At 41.1% G+C, this 11,162-nt stretch overlaps 1 protein-coding gene across 1 annotated transcript in view; it reads right to left on the bottom strand.

Moving 5' to 3' along the window:
• The window catches only part of UNC80 (unc-80 homolog, NALCN channel complex subunit), a 270,330-nt gene that overhangs the window by 103,590 nt on the left and 155,578 nt on the right, over positions 1 to 11,162 (bottom strand). Inside the window, exons 27-28 of the mRNA XM_045296777.1 lie at positions 5,093 to 5,296; positions 3,392 to 3,492 (exon numbers count right to left, since the gene is read on the bottom strand). Of these exons, the coding sequence (XP_045152712.1) occupies positions 3,392 to 3,492; positions 5,093 to 5,296 (305 nt within the window). The remainder of the gene's footprint in view (positions 1 to 3,391; positions 3,493 to 5,092; positions 5,297 to 11,162) is intronic.

Below are 11,162 nucleotides of genomic sequence, written 5' to 3'. Positions count from 1 at the left end.
AGGCCTTCACTCTAGAGGTTGTGAGTGTAAGGCACCAGGAATAATCCAAATCCCAAAGCAGCCTAATTCTTGCTTGGATTGCAATAATCTTCCAGGGGATAAGGTGAATCTTCTTCAGAGGGTGATAACATCACCTGGCACTGCCCCACCTTTCACCCACCATGGTGAGTAGTGAACAAAACTGCTAGGCAAATTGATGGGTGGTACCCAGAGAAGTAATATTCATTGATCCAAACTTAGTGGTGACCAATGTATAGGAGCCATCAGCCTTGGGCTTTAAAATAACTGTGAATAATCATAATAGAAAATTAAATCACAATACAGAAGAATCACAAATAAGTCAATATAGAACATTTAAAAAATGTTAAACTAAATATGGATATACCATACAGCCTATGATACGAACAGATAATCTCCCAAACGTCATGTGATGCGAACAAAGCTGCTGCAGAGGATGTTTATGGCATTAAATAAGCACATTAGAGATGTGGCTGTAAATCTAAGTATCCATGTTAAGAGTGAGGGCAAAAATAGAGAAATAGATGCAAACAATTTATATAATAGCAAAAATTAAATAAAAATAAAACAAGGAAATAATGGAAGTAAACGTCAGCTCTTTGAAGAGACTAATGTAATCGATGAATTCCTAATAAGACTGATCAAAAAGGAGAGAAAATGTAACATACTAATTTCAACAGTGAGAAAGAGCACACCCCTATAGATTATCCAAAAACCCAAGCAGAACGCTTTCTCGCTGCCATCGGAAGGATTCCAGCTCCTAACAATCCCACAGAAGCTGGAAGAACTGCCCTTGGGGGTTTCCAAGACAGGAACTCTGCACAGGGGTAGGAAGCCTCATTTTTCTTCCTCCATAGATCCTACAGACTCTAAATAATCTTGAGTCTATTGGAAGCAACCTTTACTAAGACATTTAAATCTTCAGATTGAATGAATACATTTCTAGGGGAAAAAAATCAATTTACCTGAATCACTTCAAGAAGAAACAGAAAATATGAGTAGGTTTAGACTTGTTACACAAATCGAGTCTGTCAATAAGAACCATCCTAAAAATACAATTTTAAGCTTCATAAATTAATTCTTTTAACATTAAAAACTAAATAACACTTGTCTAAACAAACACTTCTGGACTGTTGGTAGATGGACCACTACACTGAAACAAAAAAAAAAGAAAAAAACAAAATAAGATCTAAATAAATGGAACCACATAAATCGATGGACTGATAGACCACTTTGTAAAAGTCTCACTTTTCTCTAAATTGATCTACATATTCAATGCAAGGCTGTTTTGGACCCTTGTAACGAAAACTGACATGCTGATTTAAATGGAAATGAAAAATGCCAAGTAAAGGCAAGGCTATTCTGTGAAAGAACAAAGTTGCAAGACTTATATCAGGCCGCTGAAAAGCTTATGGTAATATAGGCAATGTCATGTTAGTATAAGAACGGACAAACAGACAAATAGAATAAACTTCACCCACTCCTATATGGTAACTTGCTTTTATAACTAAGGTGAACATCCTGTGCAGTGGAAAAAATGACTTTCAGTAAATGGTGCTAGGACCATAGACATACAGGGTGGGTGGGGGTGGGGGTGGGGAGTCTTGCTCTGACTCTACACTATACATGAAATTTAATACCAGATCCTATGATATGGAATATGAAAGGTGAAACATAAGGAAATTAGGAGATATCTAGGATACACATGGATACAGATAAAGATTTCTTATATGTTAATCACATACAAAAAACAGATTGCTATAAAGGACTATACTGAAAGTCAGCATTTCTGTTTATCAAAAGGCAACAAGGAAAAAAGATGACTCCATTGAGAAATGGTTAAAGACTTAAATGGATACTTAAAAAAAAAAATAGATGTTCAAATGGCCACTGAGGATATAAAAGATACTCATGAAGGCAGATAATACAAATAGGAATCACTATGGGAGATCCATATAGACCTATCAGAATTGCTAACATTAATCAATGCTAGGGACTTTGTGAGTTAATTGGAAATCATTTACATGGGCCTATTAAAAGGAGAGAGGAAGTGAGGGTTTAAAAGCTGAAGAGTAGACAAGTACAGAGAAGTAAGACTGTCACTCACTGACTCAGTCACAATATGGGAATGTGTCTCCCAAGGAAACTGGTATTATATGCTAAAACTGACCGCCTATGTAGCCAGAAATTCCAATCATTGATTTTCTTAAGAAATGCCCATATTTTTGAACCCAAAAGCATGTACAAGAATGCTATAGCAAAATTAGTCCGAAGAGGCCAAACTGGACACAGTCCAAAATGTCCACAGTAAAATGATGATTTATGCATACAACGTAACACTATACAATATGAATTAATGAGCAACTGCTACTCTGAACAAAATTGACGAGTCTCACAAACAACACCGAGTCAAAGGGCTCAGACACAACAGAGTACGTAATGCAGGAGGTCACTCACATGCATCTCAGAAGCAAAGAAAGCCAGTGTGTGGTGTTGGAAAGTTGGATGGCGGTTGCTTTCTGGGGAGGAGCTTGGGGGGAGGGCCTGCCCAGGCCTTGTAACGTGCTGATGATGCTCTTAGCAAGCTGCCGGTGTGTTCACTTTGTGAAAATTCACTGAACTGCCCACGTAAGTTTTATATCCTCTCAATATGTATGTCAGACAAAACTAAACGTTTTTTGATTTTTGTTTTAAGTTCTCAAAAAATGCATGCCTCAGGGATTCTCATAAGCAGCCAGTTCTTGTCTACTCCCCTGAGGAACATCATGGCCCAGAGAATCCTTACCTGCCACTACCAGAAACTCATATTAAAATGAGGATGGGGCGACCCTCTGTGTCTAACATCAGGAGGGGCAGAGAGTAACCTACCCACTGCGGACCGTCAGTTCATTTCAGGTTATTCTTCACCCTTCTTCTTGTCCTTTTCTCATGCCCCACCCAACTCCTGCCCTCTGCTCCGATTCCAGATGCGGGAGATCCTCATTAATCTAGTGTCTCCTGGTCCCAACAATGTGAGCTAATTTAGCCTGAAGGCTGACACTGTTACCCTGCATGCTCAGCCTTCCTGGTCACGTAAACAAGACGGCTCAACTCAGGCTGTGTTTTGACCACCTACTTGGTCTGGTTCTCTCCTTGTTTTCCTGGACTTATGATGACCCAGAACTAGTCCGAACAAAAGACCCTGGGTTTCTCTTATGTGATAATTGAGCAGAATATTATCAGTATGAATGAGTATTCAGAGAAACTGCTGGTAGACAGTCATTGTGGAGATTAAATTGGACTAGTGGCTCTAGTACGATCTTTGACCCTTTTTGGATCATCCTCAATGCCAAAAGAAATGGGTCCCGGAAAGATGTCTTAGATTTCTACTTACATGCAGCCAGGACATGTTTCTGTGGTAATTTTCCTCCGTGCCGGCATTACTCATTCCCTCTGGCTCAATGCTGGGCTCGCTGGCACTCCAGGGACTCCCTTCTTCAAGAGAAAAATACCAAGAAAGTGTTCACTCTTCAGTCTCCCTGGAAGGCATGCTGGTAAGGTATAGTTGTCCATGCTTTTGAATCCTAGGGCAGACTATCACGGCCCAATGGGCTGTAGGGCGTGGCTTTGACTTTATTGGAGGACATTAAAGGAGCTGCTCCTTTTATCACCAGCTGAACTGGCCATTGCAAAGACATTTATTACCTCTGTTTTGGTAGCTTCCACTCTGAGATATGGGAGCAGAGGAAAAAACAGAGTCCAGCCCTTGAATGGCTTTGATGAGCAGGTTCTTGGTGGAGTGTGACCAAGTCCATTACAGACTGACCAGACCTTGCTGGTGCAGTGAAATAGAAAGACCAACCCACCTGCAGTGGCCACACAGCTTGCTGCTGCTGCCGCCACTGTGGCTCTGGCTCTGGCTAGTGCTACCATGCCACCCGTTTTGAACACCTTGTTTTGCTGTGAGAACTGTACCTCAGAACAACCACAGGGGTTTGGAAACAGTAGTGTCCAAGCCTTGTGTCTAGACTCCTCTCTGGGGGCTTGGGGGGGAGGGGAAGTAGGAGGGAGAAAATCTCAGGAACTCTTTACTTAGAATAATATATGACAAACCTTTGCCCTCAAATCTGAAAACCATGATGGGCCCCTTTCTCTCACTAAGCATTGTTTCTAGAATGGCTACTTTTGATTCACTTGGTCAGTGTAGTTAAATTGCTTAGTTCAAATAATTAATTGAATTCACCCTCCCCACCCCCCTTAAACAGTCTGGTAGCTCTATAGTTATCACAGAGGAAGTCATAGGGTTTTCTTGGTTATCCCCTTAAACAAAGAAGTGAATCTTAAGTAATGCATACATTTGCTATTTTCAAAGGCGAGGGTGGATGGGTGTAACAATATTTTCTATTTTAAACTGCCTTTGATCAGATATACTCAATTCCATTTCAGCAGACTCAATCGATACTTTCTCTACGTCTACTGACTGGCTTTTAGGGACTCAAAGGAGGACTTTCTCTTTTGCCTCTCATATAAGCACGGGATGGCAAAGAAAGCGGCTTCACCTTTTCCCTTACATTGCTCTCTAGGCAGCTGGTCCCTTCTACCTGCATGGGTCTTGCCTCCTCCTGGCCTACATAGTGCCCAAAGGGCTGACACAATTTGGGATTTGGAATTTCTGTGGATTCTGCTGTGTTGATCCACATCTACCTGTAAACATTTTGAACCAGACGTTGGACCAATATCAGGATTCCAAAAACACTGTGCTTGTCATTCAAATATTTTGTGCCACCCCAGGGTACACTCGCATTATCAGCTGTACCAGGTAGCTTTGTAGAATGCATACTCTTAGCCTTATGCCTCAGACTTACTGAAGCAGAACCTGCATTTTGACAAGACTCCAAGGTCACCTGCATGCACATCAAGGTCAGAGCGACCTTGGTCTCTCTGGTGGCTGGTCTTCTGTGAATGAATTGTCTAGCCTAAGGCTTTGCCCTGCACCTGCTTATTATGCACCAGGAGGTAGCTGTCAGTTGTTTCAGGAGTTGGGCCCTGTCTTCCTACCCCCCACGTCCCTGCACACCCCACTCCTCTCTGTTACCTAGGTCAGTGACAGTGTCCCTGCTCTGGCACAGCTGCAGCTCCTCAGCCTCAGACTCTGAATCCTGCCGTGATAACTTGCTGCTCTTTAAGCTGCCGACTCGGTGAATGCTGGACAAGGAACCCCCCTTCTTCACCTGGAAACTGCGGGTTCCTTTAATCTGGAGCAGGCGGGAACCTCCTATCCTGATCTTCCTGCTGGGAACTGTATTGAAAGAATAAAATAGGGCTTCCCCCCTTTAGGTTTCCCCACCCAAAGTTAGATCCAAGTTCTCCCCAACTTGTCCCTGATCACCCTCCTCTCTGTTGGCCTGGGGGAGCAGCATGTCTGGACAGGGAGCTTCTCCCCCAGCCCCCGGTTCCGTCCACTTTGCTAGGCAGGCAGGAGGCTGGGTCCACCAGGAAGGGCTAGTGCAGCATATTTCTTGGACACAAAGCTCATCGGTGCTGGGAGCAACCCACTCTCTCTCTGGCCCAGGGTTCACAAGCATGAGTGTGCTCTTGCAGCAGCACTATCTAGGACTGCTAGTGCATTTACACAACCTTGTTACTTCATTCCATAGACCCGGAAACCACTGTTTGCTTTTGTTTTTCTTTTGAGTTTGAGTTGGGAGTTACCGAATTCTGTGAGCTGCCAGGGAAGCCCCTTCATTTTGGAATACCTCATTAAGAAATAAAAACAACAGATGTGTCACTCTCCAACAGTCAGGGGTGGGTTCCATCGGGCTCCTCAGCAAAGGCATGCAAGGCTCTGTGTTCGTTCACTGGGGAGCCAGGTTGGGTGAGCATGAGTGTGAAATGGTTCCATTTTCAATCCCCTAGGGATGTCATGGCTTCCTCCTCTGTCAACACTCTGGGTGGGATGTGAGCCCAAATGTATGGGCACCCCTGAGCCAACCTTAACGTCTACGTGGATCAAGAAGAACATGCATTACTCAGCTTTCAGTGTTCTGGAAGAAACAGTTAACAGTGAGGAAAATAAAAGAATAAAAAAGCAATGTTTCAACTAGAAACCTATTTTTTTAATTAAAAAATATCCTTCCTATAGTCATGCACACCTTTCCCCCACCGCCCCCCTTCTTTTAAAATATGCTGTTGTCACCCACTGCTTTTATGAAGCTAAGATAAAAAATGTCTTCAGAGCTGAAAGTTCGTGATCAAGAAGGGGACATGTGTGTAAGGGATCATTTTCAAAATGTGAACAAAATGTCTTATGGATTATTGACAGCACAGTTATTAATTTTCTTAAAAGTCCCTATCTGGAAGACTACATTTTGATGTCAAATTTCTCCCTCATGGGAGTGTTAATGTGAGATTGTCATTAAACTTGTATAGCTTTTTAAAAAGTTCATTAAATGTATACTTTTAATGGCATGGGAAGGTGCCCAGCATGATTCCTGATGATTAGCATGAAGTGCTTACTCTCTGATTTACTCTCTTATTCGGGAAAGACAAACATGATCACCACCTAGCTGGTAAAGGCTTAATGACATTTCCTGGACACACCTGGATAGAGTTCTAGCCTAGCTGACTCAAGAAAATTCCAGAAAGACTCTAAACCATGGTGCTCTATATTTATTGCATCACAATTACATCACCAAGCTTACTCAGCTGTATTTTTCAATATTATTTAGGCTTAATAGAGATAAAAGGATCTACTTGAAATATGTTTGATAGAGGATATGATAATTATTTAAAAATGATTCCAATAGTCTGATTGATCAGGAAATTGAGGGAAAACCCGAGAGTCTCTAGCATTCTGACAAGGGCACATTTTAGCATTATTTGTGTTATTTCCCACCTTTGAGCCCACAATTGCAAGGAGATAACCCCAAATCAGTGTAATCTGAAAGAAATATCATTTTGAGAACTTTTTCTGCCATTAAAAATAATTGAAAGCAATATAATTGGCAAGATCAACAAATTAGTTCAGAATTTGGCATTCGTTATTAAGAAGGGCCACAGCAGGTAGAGTTTAGATTTGGTATTGTACAGTAGAACCCCAGTACTCGACCACATCAGTACTTGACATACATAATTGGATTTCGACCCGAAATGTCAAGATAATTTTGCATCAGAGCACAAACAAAACATCAGAATGCAACCCGACGCACATGATTTTTGTCAACAAGAGCAGTTCGTGTTTCGGTTACTCGGCATTAGTTGGTGTTGTTTGTACGGGTTGTTTAAACCTATTGCGGTTGTGTTTCAAATGGCTATAATTGTCTTAGTTTTTGTGGCTTTTTGTGCTGTTTTTAGACAAAAAATATGGGTCCTAAGAAAGGGCTTTTTTTGTTGTTGTTGAAAAGAGTCATGATTAGGAACTAGTTCACCGTATTATTGATATTGTTGATGACACTTTAGTAAACACTTTTAGAAAACAGTCAAGGAAACACCAACAGCAGATTACATTAGCCAGATTTTTTTGTAGAGAAAGCCAGCCAGGTCCTAGTAAAAAAAAGGTCCTAGTGAAAAAAAGGGGGGAAAAAATCCTGAAAAAGCAGCTACCAGTTGATTTCATGGAAGGGGATTCCCCATCCAAACAAGGACTCTCTCCATCCCTCCTCTCCACATCCGTGTCCACAGATCCAGATCCTCATCCGTCTCAAGGTATGGGCCATACTGTAGTTGTTGAAAACTTTTTAAATGTTGTGTTTCTTATTTAAATATTATTTAACTCTGAATTTATTTGCTTTGAAATTCCTGTGTAATGTTTTTATAAAAAGGCAAGGTAAGGGTAAAAACTTGGTGGCCAAGAATGGATTAATCCATTTTCAGTATTTCTTATGGGAAAAATTGATTCGGAACTCGACTGCACTATGTGCCAATGCTCCTTCTATAATGATTAGCATCGAGGTCTGGGGTTCTCCTGTATATAAATACATGAGTGGAGATTGCAGAGCACAGTATTTCAGCTTCTTACCTCCAGTTCAGTGAGAATGAGTATGGAAGCGAACCAAATTCATCTACACTGGATGAAACAGCTTTGCCCCTATTTCTCATTCCACGTTGCAGCCATTAGCAAGTGCTGCTGGCTCCACACTTAAAGTCTAGTGAGTAAGGGCTCTAATTTTAACAGCTGTCCGGCTCCTCGGACTAATGTAACGCTCTCATGGCTTCCCACCACCGACTCCCACAGGTTATCTTCAAAATACCTGTATCATGAATACATGCATCACTCTCTTATTAAAACCTGCCCCACACTCTCCCATGCACTTAACATTGTAGTTGGAATGTAGTTGTAACTACATTCCATGGAACTACATTCCCAAGCATGTCTTCTTAGTCATTGTTGGCCGCTGTCTGGTTGGTTCCAGCTCACAGTTACCCATGTGTGTGTCAGAGTAGAGTTGTGCTACAAAGGGGCCTTTAAAGCGCTGAACGTTCAGAAGCAATTTGCCAGGCCTGCCTTCCCAAGGCAGCTCCGGGTGAATTTGAACTGTCAACCTTCCTCTAGTAGTTGAGTGCTTTCACTGTTTGAGCCCCCGAGGGACCGATCATGTCTGCTGTTATTGTGAGGTGCTGTGAAGTCCATTTCAATGCAGAGGGCGCCCTTCGGCAGAGAGAAAGTGCCGCATAGGGTTGTCCAGGCTGTGATATCAGGGCTTTCTCGGGCAGAGTCATTGGGTAGGTTTGAAATAACAACCTTTCTGTTAGCAGACAAGTGTTTAATTGTTGAACTATCATTAGAGCTTATTTATTTGTTCTGTCTTATTAACTTTCTGTTGACTGTCCCCCAAATGATTCTCTTGCACCAGTGTTGGTTTCTTGATGTTCTTCTATGGCAGCGCTTCTCAACCTGTGGGTCGCGACCCCTTTAGGGGTCGAATGACCCTTTCACAGAGGTTGCCTGATTCATAACAGTAGCAAAATTACAGTTATGATGTAGCAATGAAAATAATTTTATGGTTGGGGTGTCACCACAACACGAGAAAGTGTATTAAAGGGTTGCAGCATTAGGAAGGTTGAGTGCATTAAGTTTGTTCCTGCATCTGAGCTTTCTTATTTCTACTGCTTCTCTTTAGAAGACTACCCCTTCAGCCCTTAGCATGACTGGTTCTCTCATATCGCAAAGGTTTCTGCTCAATGTCACCTATGAGCAATTCCCCGCTGTTCTAAGTCACCACGATTTTCCTGACTCCAAGTTCTTTTCCCTTCTACTCTTTTGCCTGAAAGTCTGCATTTTGCGTTTTTTACTATTATGCTACTATTAGTTAATATAAACGAATACATATATATGAAAATTTCCCTTTCTATGCCGTATTTTAGGCACTTTTAAAACAGTGCCTGGTCACAGTAAGTGCTGAAAAGATTGTTGCTGAAAGATCAGACTGCTTTTAGTGCCTGCATTTTGGAATACTTGTCTTAGTTTGTATTTCAAATATGGGTAAAATTACTTGATAGACTCTACTTGGGAGAGTTAAGCCTGATATTTTTCAGTTCTAATGATTATTTCAGGTTAATTTTCCTTGATAAAATTGGAAGCAATCTAAGTTTATTTCAAAAATTGACATTTTAATATTTATGAAAACAGATGGTATGAAAAGTTAGTAGTGCCACTTCTGCTCTTTTTGGGTTGCCATTTGCTTGATGTATTTCTGATAAAATAAATTTTAAGTCAAACACCAGCGAAAAAGACAAAAAGTAAATTTCAAGATGTCTTAAAAATACAATGTTCTTTCTTACAGGATAATGTCTTTGCGTACAAGGAAATCCAATCAATACAACTATCATCCAACTTTATGCACCAACCACTAAAGCTAGTGATAAAGAAATTGAAGAATTTTGTGAACGTCTTCAGTCTGAAATTGATCAAATGTTTAATTAAGATCATTGATAATTATTGGTGATTGGATAGAAAAGTTGTAAATGAAGAGGAAGGAATAGTAGTTGGAAAATATGGTCTTGGTAATAGAAATGACGTTGGAGATCACATGCTAGAGGTTTTCAAGACCAATGGATTGTCCACAGCAAATACCTTTAACCAACAATACTCAAGGCAACTATAGAAGTAGACTTCTTCAGATGGAATACACAGAAATCAAACTGACTATGTCTGTGGGAAGAGAAGACGGACAAGCTCAATGTCAGCAGTTAAAACCAGGCCAGGGACCATTTGAACAGACCTTCAAATACTCATAGATAAGTTCAGGTTGAAGTTGAAGAAAATTGAACCAAGTCCATGGGAGCCAAAATATGATCTTGAGTAGCTTTAACTCACTGCCCTCAAGTCAATGCTGACTCATAGTGACCCCTGTGCGTTTCCTGGATTGCAACTGTTCACAGGAACAGAAAGCCCAGAGCTTCTCCCTCAGAGCTGCTGGTGGATTTGAACTGCCAGCCCTGTTGATCACAGCCCAGCTCATAGCCAGGACACCAGCAAGGCTCCATCCGGAATTTAGAGAGCATCTCTCAGGAAGAGATCTCCTGACTGGGCACTAATGACAGAAGACTGGATAGGTTGTGAGATAACATCAAGAACATAATACACAAAGAAAGCAAAAGGTCATTAAGAAGATAGGAAAGAAAAGATTAAAGTGGATGTCATAAGAGACTCTGTAAACTTGCTCTTCTTACTCAAAGAGTAACTAAGGCACATGGAAGAATTGATGAAGTCAAAGAGCTGAACAGAAAGTTTCAAAAGGCAGCAAAGTAAAATATTATCGTGAAATGCGCAAAAACCTAGAGTTAGAAAACAAAGAGGAGGAACACACTCAGCATGTCTGAAACGGAAAGAACTCAGGAAAGATTCAGCCCTCGAGTTACAGTAGAGAAAAATTCCATGGGCAGGAATATTGAATGATGCAGGAAACTTCAAAAGAAGATGGAAAGAATATACAGTAACTCAACCAAAAGAACAAGTTGACATTCAACTATTTCAACAGGTAGAATATGAGCAAGAACAACAGTACTGTATTAGTCTAGGTACTTTGGAGAAACAAATCCACAGCGACTCATGTATAAAAGAGAGTTTTATGTAAAGAAAATGTGCATCACGAAAACATCCCAACCCAAAGCTGCCCAAGCCCACAAGTCCAACATTAACCCATTAACCCAACACCAGTCCACAA

The sequence above is a fragment of the Echinops telfairi genome, unplaced genomic scaffold (genome assembly GCF_000313985.2).
Source record: "Echinops telfairi isolate 266 unplaced genomic scaffold, ASM31398v2 ScPeMD7_3;HRSCAF=10, whole genome shotgun sequence".
NCBI lineage: Eukaryota > Metazoa > Chordata > Mammalia > Afrosoricida > Tenrecidae > Echinops > Echinops telfairi.
Note: the sequence above shows the minus strand (reverse complement) of the source record. Positions and strands in the feature narration are given on the sequence as shown.